Consider the following 19548-nt stretch of genomic DNA (forward strand, 5'->3'; position numbering starts at 1 on the left):
ATGCCGCCTGTGATCCGCTGCCGCCGCCTGTGACTTAACGTGACGTCCGCACGGTAACTCACACTTTAACGGTAAGACACTTCCGGTCAATATCACTCACGACGGTGACGTTTACGGCTCACGTGGCGGGAGATCAGTAACACGTGCATTTGTCCACAGGAGGGACCCGTCCCCTCTCTCTCTCTGGCCACCCTGGCGGTTCCGTGTTTCGATGGCATTTATGTCCCAAAGGAGGAGAGCGTGTTCCTGCATCAGGTCAAGGAGGAGCTGGACGCGTACCTGGAGCAGAGCAGCAGCCGGAGGTGACGTCAGCCGTGCACCTGGTGTTACGTCAGTGCTAGGGGCAATGCAACTTGTGTACCATTAGCGTTGGTTTTTAACTCCGGTATAGTTTTACTGGTCGGAGAAAAGGTGCGTTATGCTGGAGAACCCGGTGTAAAACACACCTGGGGATTTATTTAAAACTTTTAAACTCGCGCGAGACAACTGGCACCAACGGTGTTTCATTAAGGAGATGCATGTTGTGCATATGTCATTTATTAAAACAGCAACAAGAAGAGAACTACATCTTAATAATAAAAGCATCCTGTAAGCGGCTGCATATATAATGCTATTTATTACTTTACTATGTATATTACTACATTCAGGCTTTACAACCTGAAAGTCTGATCCTGTTGGATTCAATGGAATTGTTCATGATGGACCTCTTTAAAGATAATTATTTTTATATACTGTTTATTACAGTGTTTAATATGCGTTTGTTTCGTAACTTTGTGGTCTCACTTATAATTATGAATTCTGTTGTTGCAAAACACATCCCGGTTTCATTATGTATATAATATTTTATTGAACCGAGTGATCTCATTGATATAAAATCTGTCCCGTCAGTGTGCTCCTGTTCCCTCCGCTGCCGAGCAGACTGCGCTACCTGATCCACAGGACGGTGGAGGACCTGCAGCAGCTCTCCACCTTCTCCGTGGGGGACAGCTGGTGCCGCAGGGTGGTGGTCTGCCATGCTGAGCTCAGGTCCAAGAGCCCGTCTATTCCATGCACAATCAACCCCTTTGCTGTGTTGCCTAGTGTGTGCAGTTTGCCAGTGATGTATAAAAGGACATTGAAGTTAAGATAGATCGTTTGTGTTTTCCCACAGGGCTTTGGAAGAGGACGTCGGCGACTGCGAGGGCAACAGCAGCTTCTGTGATCAGCCCCCGAGGAACAGGGAGGAGACGGGCGGCAGCGCCAAGCCTACACCTTCTTTCTCGTCGCGAGGCCGAGGACCGAAGAGGCCGGACAAACCTCTCTACATGCCACGAGCCGCTCGGCAGAGACTCTCCGTCCAGAACTCTCCGGAACCGCCGGGAGACCCGGGGTCGCCCGGTGCGGCCTCGAGCGGCTGCAGCTGCATCGGCGGTTCATGCGACTCTTGCTTCTGTCCCGAAACGACGGAGGAAACCTCCCCCGCGACCCCGGAGGAGCGTCTCCTCCCGCGCCGCGACGCCGACAGCTCGGCGCTTCGTCCCCCGGAGGAGAAACGAACGTCGTCGCCGACGCCGGATGAAGCCGAGCCGCCCGACTGGCAGCAGACGGTGTCCTGCTTCAAGAACATGACTCTGGAGGAAGACGAGAAGGGCGAAGAAGACGCCTGCACGGACGCAGATGACGTAACGGAAGAGGTAAGCCTGCTTTTTTCAACTTTTTTTTATATACATATATTTCTATCAGCAGCATCTGATTGCTCTTGAGGCCACATTTAAGTTAACTCAGTACGTTGTAACACTCTTCTCAGATCAAGGCGCATCTCAAAGAGCCGGTGGCCGTTTCCATCCAGCACGTTCACAACGACTACTCCCTGTACGAGAGCGTGCCCTTCGGCCCGGATAAGTTTTGCCACGTGATCGAGATCTACGACTTCCCGCAGTGTTTCAAAACCGAAGACCTCGTGGACGCCTTCGCCGCCTACAGGTGGGAGCGGAGAGTTAGACCCGAAGTGTCTCTACAGATCTGTCAGCGTTTCTGCTCTAGTTCAGGAGGCCTCTGGGTTTAAGTTGTATCTCTACTTTGACAACTTCCTGTATGCCCAATGTAAGCTGGTGTTAGATCTCAGAACTGTCCTCCTGTCTGTCGCAGTGACGGTGGGATGAAGATCGAGTGGGTCGACGACACGCACGCCCTGGGGGTTTTCTCCACTGCGGCTGCAGGTACGAGTCCTCACCGCACGCAAATTGAGTCGTTTTGAACGACTCAAACGTTGTACTGACGCGTAACAATGTTCCATGTGCAGCTACGCAGGCGCTCTCCATTTGCCACCCGTTGCTGAAGACGAGAACATTGAATAAAGGGAGTAAAAAAGCCAAAGGAAAAGCCAACAGACGAGCAGGTCGGTGATCTAATGGACACGTGTAAGCCACATGGCTGCTGGGAATGTTGTGCATATCTTGGAGCCCTTTTTCCAGCTTTTGTCGCTGGAGGATGTGGATCAGACGGGTTGTTTTCTGTGCCGTCTTCCAGAGTTCATCCAGCCAGTCAAGGAGCGTCCTCGCACCGACTCTGCTGTCGCCAGGCGGATGGTGACCAGAGCTCTGGGGATGCAGGGACGAGGCCGGCAAGGCCGGAGAGGCCTGCGGTACTGAAGGGAACCCAAAGCACTGTCGGCTTATTCAGGTGAGCACACACACACACACACACACACACACACACACACACACACACACACACGGGGCAAAGAAAGCTTGAAGCGTTTGAAGACACGCAGACGAATGTTTTCTTTCTTCAATACCTGAACGTTGCATTCTGCAACGCGTCTTAACTTTCACTCGAGGTCCCTTTTTTTGAGAGGATTTCTAAACACAGAGACATTATAAAAACAATATTGCATCATGTAAAATGTTGATCTGCATTCACAAATATTTATTTAAAAAAATGGAACTGCTTTTCCTCGTTCACACCTGCACACAAAATAGAACCAGCAAGCAGCAAAAATGAAATAAAACAAGTCGGATCCTTGAATTGGCTACATACAAAATGAATCCCACAACAACGAGGAGGCGTTTTCACACACACGTGTGTGTGTGTGTGTGTGTGTGTGGCGTTTCCAGTCCTCCACAATGTCGTCGTCGTCCCTGACTTTAAGAACACTGAGCAACAGCTGAAGGGAAGCACATGAGGAGGAAAACATGTCGACTGGAACAACCGAGACAAATGAAATCAATAAATAAAACATTTTCCAAAGCGAGCTCAAGTATGTGGAACACAAAAAAAAGCATATTCACGCTTAATCCTTTTTACAGATCGCCCAGAAACGATGCAATAAAGCGATCCAAGCAAGCGACTGTTCCAGATGAATTTACTTTGTTCAGCATTGAAGAAGCGTGACAGCAAATGTCAAAATAAATCTAACTTCAGGGAGCTTAAATTACAGTTTGGGTTACAAGTCATCATCTTTTTATAGAAAGTTAAATACAGTCTTTATTCAAACAATCAATTATAATCATAGACTGTGTTTGTTCTTTAACAACCCAATACTGTAGAAGCAAATGATTTAAAAAGAGAATTATAGTCGACTGTTTTGGGGAGAAAACAGTGCAAAACTCTCTGTAGCACCACGTTTATAAATGATGTTTCCACCCACAACACACAGGTGAAGGTCTCATCTAATGGATTTTGGTTTGAGGCTTTTCCCAAATGTTTTGGCTTCAAAAACAACTGTTTGCACAGTTAATTTAATAAATATTTTTGGCTGCAACCCTCCCTGACATCTCTCCCATCACTAAGCAGGTCAGAACCGACATTTCACTGAAAGCAAAGGCACCGCGACACTAAAAGATAAGAACGTGTGTGTGTGTACATCAGAACGTGGTTAATTGAGGAAGCAAGCAGTTCATTTTCTCATTGAATCAATGTCCGCTGTACCAGCTGAGCCCAAAAAACAACAACAATCCAGCGCGGCTCCGAGGAAGCGGCACGTCGCAGCTCCCTCTAGTGGTTGTCAAATATCAAGGTATGGGTCTCTAATGTCCGTCCAGCTTCGGGGTCTACCTGTGTGAAAGCTGGTTGGTCAGCAGCCCGGGGAACGGTTCCTCTGTGGGTGAACTCATGGAGCCACCTGCGAAGGCAGGAAGGGGAAAGGTGATGAAGACGAGAGCACAACGTCACGAAGAGAAGAACGTTTCAGTCACAATTTATTCACAGTGCAAGAGGAGCGTCCTCCTCATCAGGCGAGCTTATGGAAAAAGTATATTTTGAAGCATTTCAATGTCTTCTGTCTACAGAACGGTCCAGCAGAGGTCTGCCTCCGTCCGTCGGGCCTCTGGAGGCTCCTCGGGGGCCACACAGCCATCTGATGAAGAGGAGCGTGACCGCCGTCCAGCGCTGATGGCCGCCGCCACCGACCGGTCCAGCAGGTGAGCGAGCGAGAGGCTGAGTCACAGCCGCCGCTCTGGAGCCGGACCCGGACCCTCTGGACATCGACGATGTGGCTCCAGGTGCTCACCGTTGAGTCTCAGTCCGACGCTAAAGGGACTCGTACGGAAAAGACTCCGGAGGAAGCTGGAGGTCGATTTGCTTTTAATGCACGAAGCCTTCAAACTAAAGTGTTTCATGTCTCTCTGCAGCAGTGATGCAGCATCGGTGGCAGAGTTCTGCACGCTAGAACCAGTCTCTACAAACGTTATGTTCAAATCCTCCACACATTAACTCTCAGGATTTAGTTAAAGCTGTACTTGTAGACATTTTGTGACGTAGACTCACTAACATGAACTGGATCTGTTGGAAAGAAACGTTTTTAAAAGCACGGACTGTTTTCTAACGTTTTAGTTCATTTTTAAAACTTTGTTGAAATTGTTGTCAACAAGTTACAAGACGTTCTGTTTTTCATATTTATTGTCTTCCTGTAAACTACCTTTTTAGGATTGTTGCCTCAGAAAGCGTTCACGTTGTTTCTCGCTCCACATCTGTACCTTTTGTACCCGTTACTGTATTCAGTAAAACACGTTCAGTCTTTATTTTGTGAGTGACAGCACTCGTTCTGTGCGTTACTCGCCTCATCGAGCTGTAGACTCAAACTGCATCCCTTGATTCATTTCAGGGGAAAGAAGACTTAAATGTAGTGTCTATTAATTTGAACTCTTTGCCGTTGTCGTGAATAAAAGGTTTTAACTCGAGTGCAGAGAGGACGGCGCTCCGTCTCCGGTCGGCCTCTCACCTATTTGACAGTTGTACGTCCATATCCGCTGTCCGTCGTACCGGGAGCGGCACTTCATGATGTTGTTGGTGTAATCTGACTCTGCAACCTCGTAGTGAGGGTTTATCACAACCTGGGAGAACAAATAAACAACAAGTCTGACACAAACACTCTTTCATTTACACACACAAGTCTGTTTTAAGTGCTGCTCAGGGCTGAATAACACAGATTTAATGAGTTTTATTGCTGCAACTGAGTTAAAAAGATGATCTGAGAGTGGCAGAGTTTGTCTCTCAGTCTAGAGATTTGACATTTTCTGTGTCCTTCAACGACCTCTGCTACTTCTGAGTGAACTCTGGCTGGACGCCATCAGACAGAGAGACGTGGAAAAGTCCCGGTCTCTGTTTGGTCTACACGACGCCGCTGGCCGGAGACCAGACGGTCTTTCCACCAGCACACGTGCCGTTATCTTCCACGTCTAGACGGACGGCTCGCGTTCGAGTGGTTCACCTGGAAGATGTAGTCGCCGGGCTTCAGGTCCGTGATGTCGATCCACTGGCAGTCGATGTCGTGCCGGTAGGTGTCCGAGCAGCCGACCGTGATGCCCTGCGACCCGAAGTTTGCGCATTCGTACCTCTTCTGGATACCTGTCAGCGGGCACAGCGGTGTTAGTCTCACAATATTCTCCTGGGAGAGATGAATCCTGTGAAAGCAGCAACTCGGTTGTCCGCAGATAACGATGAAGAGGAGGAGGACCACTGACCCTCGTCACAGTGCGTGTCCTCCAGACAGAAGCTGGCTTTGTGTCCCTCTGCGACTTTACTGCCGTTCAGACTCAGCAGGTCGTAGTGGGTGAAAACCTCCATGCTGTGGTAATGTCTGGAATAGATGAGACAAAACAATGTTGAGACAGCCTATATACGTATATTTATTTATATGTCTACAGTCAGCAGCTCCTCCCACACACACACACGCTCTGATCCAAACCACATTTACAGAAGGCCTTACGGGCGAAAAGCCAAATCTCCAGTGGGATAAGAGGATTTTCTGGGCAGTTAGCGTTGTATTTTACTCAGCTTTTCCCCCCAAATCCGTCACAACACTTTGATATCCAGCCTCAGGTGATGCTCAGGCTCTGTCATCACCTGAGACTCGCAGCTCAGGCTTCGCAGCCGGACCGTCGCTCTCACCTGTGACACTCGTGCCAAACCCAGGAGTGGTGCGCCGCCCGCGGCCGGAAGTCCGACTGGCCGTTGTTGTGGATCTGGGAGGAGAAGCGCAGGAGGCGCCGGTAGGAGCTGGACTCGGCCGTGTCGGCGCTCTTGGACAGGCAGTGCTCCTCGTGGGCGCACTGCAGCGCGTACATGGGCCGGTCCTCCAGGTAGGTGGTCTGCTCCACGGCCTGCGCACTCAGGACCAGGTCAGGGGCCACTGGGGGCCGAGGGCAGCGTGTTAGCTATGGAGCATCTTTTTGCACATTTTAAGATAAATATTTCCTCATACTAGTTTTAGAAACTTCATATAGAGCCGCACAATAAAGTATTTATCACATATTCTATTTCAAAGCATAGTCTGTCTATCTAGTTGTCTGTCTGTCTGTCTGTCTGTCTAGTTATCTGTCTATCTAGTTATCCATCTATCTAGTTATCTATCTGTCTGTCTGTCTATCTATTTATCCATCTATCTATCTCGTTATCTATCCATCCATCCGTCCATCCATCTATCCATATATCTAGTTATCTATCTATCTAGTTATCTATCTATCTAGTTATCTATCTATCTAGTTATCTATCCATCCATCCATCTATCCATCCATATATCTAGTTATCTATATATCTAGTTATCTATCCATCCATCTATCCATCCATCTATCTAGTTATCTATCTATCTAGTTATCTATCTAGTTATCTATCCATCCATCCATCTATCCATCCATCTATCTAGTTATCTATCTATCTATCCATCCATCTATCCATCCATCTATCTAGTTATCTATCTAGTTATCTATCCATCCATCTATCCATCCATCTATCTAGTTATCTATCTATCTAGTTATCTAAATAGTTGTCTATCCATCCATCCATCTATCCATCTATCCATCCATCTATCTAGTTATCTATCTATCTATCCATCCATCTATCCATCCATCTATCTAGTTATCTATCTAGTTATCTATCCATCCATCTATCCATCCATCTATCTAGTTATCTATCTATCTAGTTATCTATCTAGTTATCTATCCATCCATCCATCCATCCATCTATCCATCCATCTATCTAGTTATCTATCTATCTAGTTATCTATCTAGTTGTCTATCCATCCATCCATCTATCCATCTATCCATCCATCTATCTAGTTATCTATCTATCTAGTTATCTATCTATCCATCCATCCATCACCCAGAAACTGAAGCTGCTCGAGGTCATGTGATCATTAGTTCATGTGCTTTTCCTCGTGTGATAGATCATCATGTCTTCCATTCAAATAAAAGACTCTGGTCATGAACAATATTCTCCAGTATCCTCACTCTGAGTGCAGGAGACTCCGGCGGCGAAGCGTCCTCCTCCTTTGGGACAGTCCACGTGGGTCCCGTGATGCAGACACTGATCCAGAGTCAGCTCGGTTCCCGAGCATCGCACCCCGCTCATCAGCACCACGTCGGCCGAGGGGGCACCCTCCCAGTACCACGTCTCCTGAGAGGAGAGAAGCACCGAGAACGAGTCCGTCAAGCTCAGTTTGTTCTGACGGACCGGGAACACAAACTACGACTTTGACCTCTCGTGTCACACGTGATGCAGGAAGCTAAGCTAGGCTAAATGGTTTCCAAAATGTCAAACTATTCATTAAATGGCTTAATCCCTTTGTTCCACAGGTTCATCTATTCACGCTTGAGTCAGCTGGACTCAAATCCATGGGGACCACGCTGTGTGGGAGTGTTTTTTCCTCCTGTATTTAAGTAGCAGACATTATCTCAGTTTGTCCGGCGGGGCAAATCTAATCAAAGGCTGCATCACACACAGCGGGGGGGGGGGGGCTCTGCTGTCCTCACAGTGCTGACTCATCACAACACGCTGCAGACCACGAGGAAACCACCTGCGGGAGAAACTACTCATACTTTCCGTCATCTGCGAAGAGGGGGATTCATGAGGAAGATATTGAGCTGAGGGAGACGATGTGGGAGTGTTTGCTGGTGGGCTGAGGAGAGACAGACGTTTAGTTGAAGTGTCATTTGTTCCATCTGCTGGAGGGTTTGCGTGCAGAAGTATTAGATTCAGACAGGAAAGACTCTCCGGAGAGGCCCAGCTCTGCTTTTCTGCATTTATTCCTCCTGAAGCTGCAACATGAGACCTCGTGTGTCATGGCAACTTACTGTGTGCGATAAAGAAACGTCTTATTATGATAATCTAGCTCCCATCTAGCTCCTTGTAATCCAAGCCGACCCTTTATTTCACACTGGAAAAGCAGCGTTGAAGTGTAATGACACGTTTATGTGTCGTCAACACAAACTTCAGTGAGGTAATCATTCTGCAACACATCCAGTCCAACTCCCCCTCCCCTGCTGTTATCAACACATGTCCCTGTGATTCACACATACTTTCCACTCCTGTATCCCCAGAAAGCACGAAGACAACCCTGGTTTCCAAATATAAACATATAAAGAGCAGGAGGGGGTTTCACCTCCACCACCGCTCTCCTTCAGACATGAAGAAAGCTCTGAGGTGCCTTTAAAAATAACGACGTAAACAGCACAGCACTAAAGGCGTTAGCGGTGGAAAGCTCCTCTCAACTTGAGGTTTCCTCATCAATCCTGCCGAGGAGTTTGAAGCTCATCTGTCTCAGGTTTGTCTCTCCGGGTGACGTCCTGCTCTGACGACGTGTTTTTGAAGTTTCTAGGACAGTTACAACCGTGTTTTGCCCTCTGGGATCAATAACGTTCAAGATTGTTAAAAGTGAGAATTAATGACACACACACACACACAAGAAAACACACACACACACATACACACAGATGTAGTGCTGCAAGATTCAGAGTGGTCTACATCTTCTGCCGCAAATTAAAAACACATATTTTTCAACATCTGCAATAAAGAAAGTAGCATCTTGTAGCACCTAGTAGCACCTTAGGAGCACCTCATAGCACCTTAGTAGCGCCTAGTAGCACCTTAGTAGCACCTCATAGCACCTTAGTAGCGCCTAGTAGCACCTTAGGAGCACCTCATAGCACCTTAGTAGCGCCTAGTAGCACCTTAGTAGCACCTCATAGCACCTTAGTAGCGCCTAGTAGCACCTTAGTAGCACCTCATAGCACCTTAGTAGCGCCTAGTAGCACCTTAGTAGCACCTCATAGCACCTTAGTAGCACCTTAGTAGCACCTTAGTAGCACCTCATAGCACCTTAGTAGCACCTCGTAGCACCTTAGTAGCACCTCATAGCACCTTAGTAGCACCTTAGTAGCACCTCATAGCACCTTAGCAGCACCTAGTAGCACCTTAGTAGCACCTCATAGCACCTTAGTAGCACCTAGTAGCACCTCATAGCACCTTAGTAGCACCTCATAGCACCTTAGTAGCACCGTAGTAGCACCTTATTAGCACCTAGTAGCACCTTAGTAGCACCTAGTAGCACCTCATAGCACCTTAGTAGCACCTCATAGCACCATAGTAGCACCTCATAGCACCTTAGTAGCACCGTAGTAGCACCTTATTAGCACCGTAGTAGCACCTAGTAGCACCTAGTAGCACCTTAGTAGCGCCTACATCTCTCTTACTGACATCACTTTGTCATTGAGCTTTATTGATGAAGTTGTACCTTCTTGCTTCTTGTTGTTCTGAGTTTCTACTCGTGGTTAAATGCACTGTGAGCATCTGTTTTAAAGGAGATGTGTAGACGTCCTTTCCGCCTCACCTGGAAGGCGTGGTTGGCAAAGCCCAAGCCGAGCTGCCTGCACACCACCATGGCCTCCATGGTGCCCCAGCCGTCGCTGCACACGGCGCCCCACGCCGCCGAGCCGTTCCTGTCGGCCAGCACCTCCACGCGGCCCTCGAACGCGTTGCGGCCGCCGTGCAACCGGAGCTGAGGACGAGACGGACAGCTGAGTCCTCCAGGTGTGTCCAGGTGTTCATTTACACAGTTTACACTTTAGAGACAGACAGCTGAGTCCTCCAGGTGTGTCCAGGTGTTCATTTACACAGTTTACACTTTAGAGACGGACAGCTGAGGCCTCCAGGTGTGTCCAGGTGTTCATTTACACAGTTTACACTTTAGAGACGGACAGCTGAGGCCTCCAGGTGTGTCCAGGTGTTCATTTACACAGTTTACACTACAGAGTGTAAAACCAAAATAATCTAAATACCATCAACACCTGAACTTTATGACAAATTGCAATGTTGTAGCCATGCATAGTGTATAAAGACACAATGAGCTATACTATTAATATCATACTTATCATAGTAATACTATTATCATATTTTTGTGCAATACTGTTATTTTATATTTTATGCCTTTTTTATTTATTTATTTTTATTTTATTTTATTTTAAAATTTTATTTTATTTAAAAAAAATTCTTTTAATTTTTTAAAACATTTCAAATTAAAAATAAATATATATTTTTAATTTTTTAATTTTTTTTAAAATATATATATATATTTTTTAACTTAACGTTATTGTAATTCTGTGTTAGGAGGATCGAGCAAAATAAGCTTTTCATTGCATAGAATAACTGTTATCTGTGCATATGGCAGTAAAAACATCTTGCATCCTGCATCCTGCATCCTGCATCCTGCATCCTGCATCCTGCATCCTGCGTCTAGAGACGCGCGGCGTCCTCACTCTTTTGTTGAAGCCCATGGCGGGGACGTTGCACCGGAGCGCTGCGTCTTCCTCGTGGCTGCAGCCCAGAGCGTCGCGGTTGAAGTGACACTCGGTCAGCGACTTCTCGAACCCGGAGCACTCCACCTCGTTCATGTGGACCGGCCCGATCCCTACACACACACACACACACACACACACACACACACACACACACACACACACAAGTCACACATGACTAAACAGAGGATCTTTGAGGTGACATAAGCACAAGCCGGCGGCCTCCTGATCCTGATGAGCAGCATTAGCTTCTCTCCTGGAACAACAAGTCCATCTTAAGGCAGACGGTTGGACTTCCTGTTCAGGAAACAAACAGTCGGCCATGTGCAATGAAAATGAAACACTCGAGGAATGTGAAAAAGAAAAAGTTTCTCCCTGCATCTTAAAAAGAAAACTAATCTGAGTGAGAGTTTCCACAATAACATGTGTGAGCGCTGCCTCTACGCTGCTGCAGCTGCTCCCATGTGACGGAGCAGGAATGTCTTTAGTGATGGAGCTGCAGCCGGAGACGGAAAACAAACTCACAACAGCACAAACACGCTGCTGTGATGAAGAGAGATTCAATAAAATATGCATTTATCTAACTCATCAAATGCAACACAAAGGAGTTTGTATTCTTTTCATCAGCTGAACATTCATGGAAAGTATTTTAATAGACGTCTATACATCGATTGTATAAGAGCGAAGCCTAAAAAAAGAAGTGGCGGCGTTTCAGTGTTGTTCTTTCGTCCACGTCAGTGACTATTTCAGCCCGGTGGTTTGAGTCCGGCAGCGTTTTTTAGGATCCGGCGGTCAGCTCTTAAAGAAATCCATCCCTCAAATAACCTTGTGCATTCTCCAAGAAAGAATTCCTCCTCTGAAAGCCATAAAGGCTGTTTTCTCTCCCTCGCTGGAACATTGTGTGCGCTCTGTGTGAGAATGAAGCAGCGAGGCGACTAATGCAGCGCACATGTGAGGCTCATAAGGCTGGAATATTACATTTCACACATTCAGGATCTGGGTTCAGAGATATATACGCTTCACTGAGGCCACTACATGCGCTCCTCGAGGTGTTTATACGCTGACGGGATGATTGAAGTGAGACAAAACCCGCTGGAGGTGAAGGAGAAGCTGCTGCTGGAGTCTCACGGCTCATTTTCACAGCTGGGAAGGAGTTGGGGAATTCTGGTGGGACTTTTTGGGAAAGTTGTGAAGATGTCATTAAAACTAAAAGCCTGTGGGAAAGTCTACCTGTGTGAGTGGAATCCACTCAATAATAATGTGATTATTTCTTCTTGACCTCTTAACTGGATATTTGAGGCAATGTTCATAAAAAAGTGCTTACAATATATCAGCTGATGTATTTGTATTAAAAAAGAAAATACAATATGAGTGCATTTCTCTTATTATAATACAAATGTAACTAAACAAAAGCTTCTTTTTATGTGTATTTGAAAAATACATTATTTAGGGAAAAGGGTTGAACTTGTAATCAGACCTTAAAGCACTTTTTATGGTAAATTGTAATCAAATTACTTTCTAAACGATAAAAGAAACGACAAACATGTTTAAGTGACATTGTTTTTGTCATCAAAACTAAAAGCCTGAGAAGTCGACCAGTACGATAATAATGTGATTATGTCTTCTAAACATAACTGGATATTTGAGCAATGTTTAAAAAAACTGCTCACAATATATCAGCTGATATATTTGTAGTAAAAAAAAAATACAATATGTGTGTATTTCTCTCATTATAATACAAATATAACTTGATATACATATGAATCACCTTCTAAATGAATAAATTAGATTTGATATTGATACTTGTAAAAGTGCTCCTTGTTATCGTCTGACTGTAATAACGCTGACTCATCATCATCATCATCATCATCATCATCATCATCATCATCATCATCATCATCATCATCGGGTACCTTGTCCCAGCCGGGCGCCGCTCAGCGCCTCCTTGGCGCTGCCGAAGCCCAGCTCCCTGCACACCACGGTGGCGGCTCTCGTGCTCCAGTTGTCGTCGCACACCGTGCCCCACTCGCCGTTCTTCAGCACCTCCACCCGGCCCTCGCCGATCATGGCGCCGCCGCGCAGACGCACCAACGGTTGCTGCGGAAAGAAAGAGAGCCGGCAACTGACATGAACGAGAAGGCCGACGATGGAAACATCTTATTGCACATTATTTATGCCACAAAAAGCAAGAACACAGACATGAATCTGGATGAATTAGATTTATTCACATCAGGAAGTCAACTCTCATAATTGCAACGTGCAGCAATGTGACGAGTTGGGCAACTGTCTTTAACAACTTCCATCATTTAAAAAAAAAATCCTTAATCAGTCATATCCTGAAATATGATTTGGATGAAAACACGAGCAGAACGCTGGCTGGTTTTACTCAAACACAGGTTATGGATTAATGGAAGAGTCTAAATCAGACGTTATTCCAGATATGTCCCCGTCATCTGCAGAGTGTCAAACCAACACCATCCACATGGACCATGAGGTGACTTCCTGGAGGTCAGGGGGTCGGATCTCTTTTAGTTTATAGTCGATCTCCCATAAAGGAAGACGGAGGCCTGCAGATGGGATCGCTCAGCGGAAAACATCTCGTTCTTATTGGAAACCTTTTCTTCCCTCACATCTGATGCTGATCAGTGGCCAAATCCCCCATAATCCAATGCAACTATTGACCTCAACTGCCCTCCTTCTGGGCTGCACGCTGCCTGCACGCACACAGCATCTACAAAGTATCACACGGCGCGGCGCGACCCACCTCGACCCGGTACGCCTTCCTGTAGCCGGCGCTGACGCTGGGGGCGAAGGCGCGGCCGGGCACGCAGCTGACCACGACGGGCATGCCGTGCTCGCAGCTGCCGTTCCCCTTCAGCGGGACCTCTGGGCCCAACCGGCAGTCGGACAGGTCGGCCTCGTTGCCCGTGCAGTTGGCGGAGAAACCCCAGAAGTTCTTCTTGCGGCGCTTGGCCAGCAACCTGAGACGCAACGAAGGAGAACTGTTAGAAGAAATAGCCGAGTTTGAAGAGTCATCAGTTTGCGCCAAAACCTGCAGACGTGGAAAGTGATTCTTCCTTTGGTGTTTTCTGTTGTGTGATGTGAGCAGAGCGAAGCTGTTGTGTTGTAAACGTGCTTTGCTTGTTGTGTTCTGACATAAACATTTAATAATGCAGCGCTGAGCAGATATGACAGCTGAGAGGAGCCGTCAAGTGATTTAAACACTCGAATTTCAGCCAAAACATCTTCAAAAGTTTCTTTAAGCTCCGTCTGCAGCACATTGTGTGTTTGTTTGTGTGTTTTATTCAGTCAATCATGATAATACAGTACGATATTATTCTATATAATATACAAAAAACAGAGACTGAAAAGGTTTAGGTAGAAGCACAAAATGCTTATACATCCCTATCCTAAATTATTATTAATTCAACCAGATAATTCATTAGAAAATAAATTTAAAAAGAATATATATATATTGCTGTTGTTGCTGCTGTTGTTGTTGTTGTTGTTGTTGTTGAGGAGCACAGTGGGCCTAAGAGCAGCGAGCGTGTCATGAAACCAGCGTGAGCTTCGTTTGCGGCCTCCAGGTCTCAGAGACGCTGAGACCTGAACGCAGCTCAAAGTCCGTCTGAACTATTTGTGAAATTTGGAGCGATGCTTGATTTTGATTGAGAGTTTTTCATTCTGCTTGACCGTTGAGCTGTTCCTGTGTTGCAGTTAAAAGACAGATTGGATGTGACCTTTCACCTCTGTGGAGGACCACACACGTTAAAACACACACAGGCTTCGTGATCTGGAGAGATAAACAGAACAAAGTGCTCGCTGCTGCTTTAATGAGCTTTATAAGCTGCTTCCTGCAGGTGAAAGACATCCATCTTCAGGATCAGAGTTAAATCAGATAAAATCATGTCTACTAAACACCATAAACGTAGAAATTGTTTGAATAAAAGTCATCTGCTGACTATATTGTAACCAGAAGCATCAAAAGGTGAAAACGTGACCACATGACGCGTCTGATGTCTCTCTGGTCTTCACTGTGGTCGGACTGATGAATAGTGGCACATGTGCATGATGAATAGTTTAAATGAAAACATAAACGCACACATGAAATGAACTGAAGACCCAAAACAAATCCAGAGAGGTTCTCATCAGAGGGCCGGCCGCCACGCTGGCTTCTAAAACGTTTGATTGTTGGATTTAAAGAGAGAAACACGCCGTCCTCATTCACGCAGGCTTCTCGTGGTTATTGTCTCACGCGCCGTAAACATCTGTTTGCTTCTGGACTTCAGTTCCCATGTTCGCAGACAACAAATTATAAGCTTGGAAATTATAATAGCTGGTTTTGTGTGAGGCTACAAATTGACATTTTGCTTCCAGAGAAACAATGAAATGCAGCCAAAAGAGCCAAAAGAGCCAAAAGAGCCACTGTTTCCCAGCGAGCTCGTCCTTCCTTCCTCCTCTAAATCCTCCTCTGGAGAAGCTTGGCTCCTTGTCCAGACCCTCCAGACTGAAGTCTGGTTCATCTCAGAGAGGAAAACGGTCGACGGGTTGAGCGATGACGGCGTAAACAAGCGCGGTTACGCAACAATTGCTCTGCAGTTTGCTATGATGAAACATTCCTAAACAGACCAACACTTTACAGTTTAGACCAACAGCACCAGGAAGTGCAGTCTTCTGAACACACAAGTGTTTGTAGCATGCAGGAATGTGCACTCCCGTACTCCCATCATGGAAAGATGAATGAACTCAACTGAGAGCTGAACGATCCTGTTGGAGTTCAGCTCCTTTCATCACATGTAATTGTCTCTCTTTGGACCCGGCCGGCGGCTCCGGGCGCCATCACTCACTTGTAAGGTCGGGGGTTGAAGCGCTTCTCCCCGGGGAAGCCGTGCATGCCGCAGACGACCCTGCTGTTCTGCTCCGTCCACTCCTCGCTGCAGAGCTGCCTCCACTTGCCGCCGTCCTTCACCTCCAGGAAGCCCTCCGTGATGGGAATCCTCTTCCTCTGAGAGTACGTGGCCCTGATCCTCACGTCCTCCACCTGCACCGTCAGGCCCTGGGAAACAGCAGAGGGGACGTCTCGTCACTGCAGAGTCGTGTGCAGCAACTTTGGCCTCTTAAAGGAGACAACAGAGAGAGCCATGACTCCACAGTTACTTGTCTCGTCATGCATAAGAGCAGACATGAGCATCAGCCCTCTGCTGCGTACCTTTAGCCGTGTCGCTGTCTGGCTCTTCTAAAGATGACATTTTGTTTAGATATTAATGATCCCCAGAGGATACATCCTCAGGACTTTGTTGATCCCTTCTTTTAAGGTTTTAAGTGAAACTATTGGATGGATCCTTGACGTTTTGTCTCACGCCGTCATCAGATCAGGATGCATATTCACTCCCATCAGCTGAACTGTGAGTTTCTCACACGTCGGCGTCGGCGTTGTGAACAACTTGAGGTTGAGAGACTCGCTCAAGGAGACGGCAGCCGATGGGGATCGACCCCGCGACCTTGAGATTAAAGGACGGACACACACAGCTATGACTTCATCATTTCTAAGATGAAGCTCTTAAAGCCAGCTTCAGACCGGCAGGTTTAAATATTATTATGCTTGTCTTGATACTGTTCATTTTCTATAAGATTTTAAGATCAAGTACTTGAAATGTAGACATTAAATGCTGTCAAGTCAAGTCCAAAATGCAATTTGAATAAATCCATCTCTGTTTAAAGGCATATAAGTGATGTAAGTAAATGTCTCTGCAGGGGGACATTTGAAGGATTATCTTCTCTTCACATGTTTCTAATATAAATGTGTTTGTGTTTATCGCTATGGAACAACAGGTCTGAAGTATTTTAGACTACAAATAGTTAAAGAATGAGACTGGATTGTGAAGAGGGGTCATTTGGAAGGTCTTTTCCCTGTAAGGAGTCCTCAACAAGTAAAACAACTACAGTTTAATCAGTACTTTGGACTTTGCATGTGTTGTTCCGCTTGATATCATGTAAATACAGGAAGAACGCGTTATGAGGGAATGCAATGAAAACAACACTGAGGCCTTTAGGGACTGCACCAACCTGCAGAGTGCTGGAAAATACTGTAAGTCAAGCTGAACAATCTGAAGATGAAATCTCTGTTTGAACCTGTAAAGTGTTGCCGAGAGGCCCGAGCGGATCGGATGAATGTAAGGAATTTTTGTTCCATCTTTGATGCGTCTGTGAAGGCCCACAGGGAGCGGGAGGAGATCACGCATCAAACATGACAGCACACAGCTGTCAAACAACAGCCGACGACGCTTTTGTTGGTCACGAGTATATTAAATATATATATATGCTGAAATACATATCCCTGTCGGTGAGCAAAGGACCTGAAATGAACCAGAGCACAAACGAGGAAGGATCCTCCCTTTCCCGACGGGGGAATGTGGAAGACATCCCGTTCCCTTTCTCTGCATCTCTTCTTTCTTACAGACATCAGCTGCTGGTCACTAGCGAGCCGGCTGGTGTCATGTATCCTGAAGATATGGCGACCTTTGACCTCCAGCGCTTCATAAGAAAACAGCCATTGTTCATTGTTGCTGCCGGGTTGCTCACTGGGTTGCCGGTTGCTCTGGGAACGTGACAAAGAGCCAGAGCTCAGCGGTACGCAGACTGCGGATCCCAGCCGCTTCGTAACGACCCACTTCTCCGACTCTCAGGCACGTCTGCCAGAAATATGAAGCGCTCGCCCGCAGGGTGGTTTCCTGGGATGGCGTCAGCCCGGGGGAATGTTGCAGGCCGGAGACGCAGGCGGAGCCAGGACTCAGACAGCTCCACAGCGACCCCCGGGCCTCCCACCGACCGCAGAGCGGGGGGAGAAAAACACTCCTTCATGGAGAGATTCCTGCCGGCCGTCGCATGACACGGTGCTTTCCGTCGGTGGGAAGCTGAGGAGACGTGACGGTGACCACGGAGACGTGACGGTGACCACGGAGACGTGACGGTGACCACGGAGACGTGACCGTGACCACGGAGACGTGACGGTGACCACGGAGCCGGCGTTTTTAAATTTAAATCCTTAGGAAAGCAGGAGGAGCTCGGTGAGGTGTCAAAGAAAGATTAACCACGTGAAGCAACTCCTTGCATCGCGTCGGACCCCAACGGGGGTCCGTCCCTCTTTTCCCCTCGTTCAAGTAGTCGTATGAACCCCACATGAGTTCTGATACTTGTGTTATTTTACATGATTATGAACAGGATTTGACAAAAATCCCTCCTCCAGCGGTCCCTGAGTTTTTCCATCTCCATGGTTCAGGGTCTTAACAACATCCCACATACTAATAACACACCTTTCTGGAAAGTTAGGACCTGAGGAATCTGAATCCACAAGAAAAATCATTGGAAAACAAGCTTTGACATATTGTGAAGGTGTTTTAGTAAAAAAAAAACGCGTCGTTCGGTTAAAAAAAAAGAAAGGTTAGTTGTTCTATAGGAAAACATTGTTGGATTTTTGCTATAAATATAAGCTGTGACTGTTTTGTGACTTTACAGGTTGAAATAAAAGGTTTATATGGACAATATTTACTTTGTTAGATTCCCACAAGCCTCACGGTTACGTGGATGTGTTTGTTCCTGAAATCTGACTTTGTTAAGAGAAACTTATCACGAGTTTAGTGAAACGTTACGGTCGCTGCAGCTACTTAGGTAAGTACTTAGATTTAACAGTTACTTTATTTTTTTTAAATATATGTATATTCTCACAGGGGTTACAGTATTTTCGCACTTTAGATTAAGTTAATAAACGTTGTGGTTGCGGAGATAATTAAGTTTACGTTGAAAAAGAGACTTTGAACTGACGAACACCTGATGCAGAACGTCATGAAACACAACGCGAGGACTCACAGGTGAAGACCAGGAGACGGGACGAGGATACGAGGTGAGGAGATGAGGAGGTGAGGAGAGAGGAAACCGTCCGTCTGGACATGTGAGACTGAAGAGAAGCGGACGGATATCCAGATCTGGGACGCGTCCAGACCTTCATCCCCCAAAAGAGCAGACCACCAGACATAAACTCAGCATAATCCGGTTTGGCTGAGGCCCAGATCTACACACTGGCCGCTCTTTGAGCAGCGTGTGTGGAAAAACTCAGAGAAAGAACCACACATGACTGAGAACATGTCGTAGTGTCATCGGATGAGATTCAAGAGAGAAATAAACTCACACCTCTGAAGTTCACAAGGTCACTAATTGACACGCAACATTTTTAAGTAAATCTGCAGGTCATCCTGAGGTTAATTGTCAATCTTCTCGGAGGTTGTCTCCTCTTCCAGTCACTCCCTGACTCAGTGTTGCAGTGACTCATTCATTCATTCTGTGAAAGTCTTACTGTTTCAAGCAAACATTCAAAAAATTCGTCAGTGAAATCCTGAGAGCTGGTGCTCTGGACATATTGAATTAACATTCTTGGCCTTGCTTGGGTGTAGTTTGTAGGTGTAGTTCTTTCCGTAGTCTGTGGAGGAAGCGTCGACTCTTCCTG

General features: G+C 46.5%; 2 protein-coding genes across 2 annotated transcripts in view; one reads left to right on the forward strand and one right to left on the reverse strand.

Annotated features, from left to right (window-relative positions):
- Positions 1–5347, forward strand: r3hcc1 (R3H domain and coiled-coil containing 1). Its single transcript, XM_068593656.1, has 9 exons — positions 1–9; positions 160–302; positions 889–1026; positions 1151–1673; positions 1787–1962; positions 2128–2198; positions 2282–2377; positions 2509–2661; positions 4269–5347. Exons 1-8 carry the CDS (start codon positions 1–3, stop codon positions 2628–2630), a joined length of 1278 nt encoding a protein of 425 aa, XP_068449757.1. The 3' UTR covers positions 2631–2661; positions 4269–5347.
- Positions 2887–19548, reverse strand: part of loxl2a (lysyl oxidase-like 2a) — a 25573-nt gene continuing 8911 nt past the window's right edge. Inside the window, exons 4-14 of the mRNA XM_068594267.1 lie at positions 15896–16104; positions 13813–14029; positions 12962–13145; positions 11010–11161; positions 10085–10252; positions 7707–7872; positions 6370–6610; positions 5943–6058; positions 5690–5826; positions 5201–5312; positions 2887–4102 (exon numbers count right to left, since the gene is read on the reverse strand). Coding sequence (XP_068450368.1) covers positions 4032–4102; positions 5201–5312; positions 5690–5826; positions 5943–6058; positions 6370–6610; positions 7707–7872; positions 10085–10252; positions 11010–11161; positions 12962–13145; positions 13813–14029; positions 15896–16104 — 1773 coding nt within the window. The 3' untranslated portion in view covers positions 2887–4031. The remainder of the gene's footprint in view (positions 4103–5200; positions 5313–5689; positions 5827–5942; positions 6059–6369; positions 6611–7706; positions 7873–10084; positions 10253–11009; positions 11162–12961; positions 13146–13812; positions 14030–15895; positions 16105–19548) is intronic.

Source organism: Clinocottus analis, unplaced genomic scaffold (genome assembly GCF_023055335.1).
Source record: "Clinocottus analis isolate CAN_PGR_092001 unplaced genomic scaffold, fCliAna1.0.p SCAF_3, whole genome shotgun sequence".
NCBI lineage: Eukaryota > Metazoa > Chordata > Actinopteri > Perciformes > Cottidae > Clinocottus > Clinocottus analis.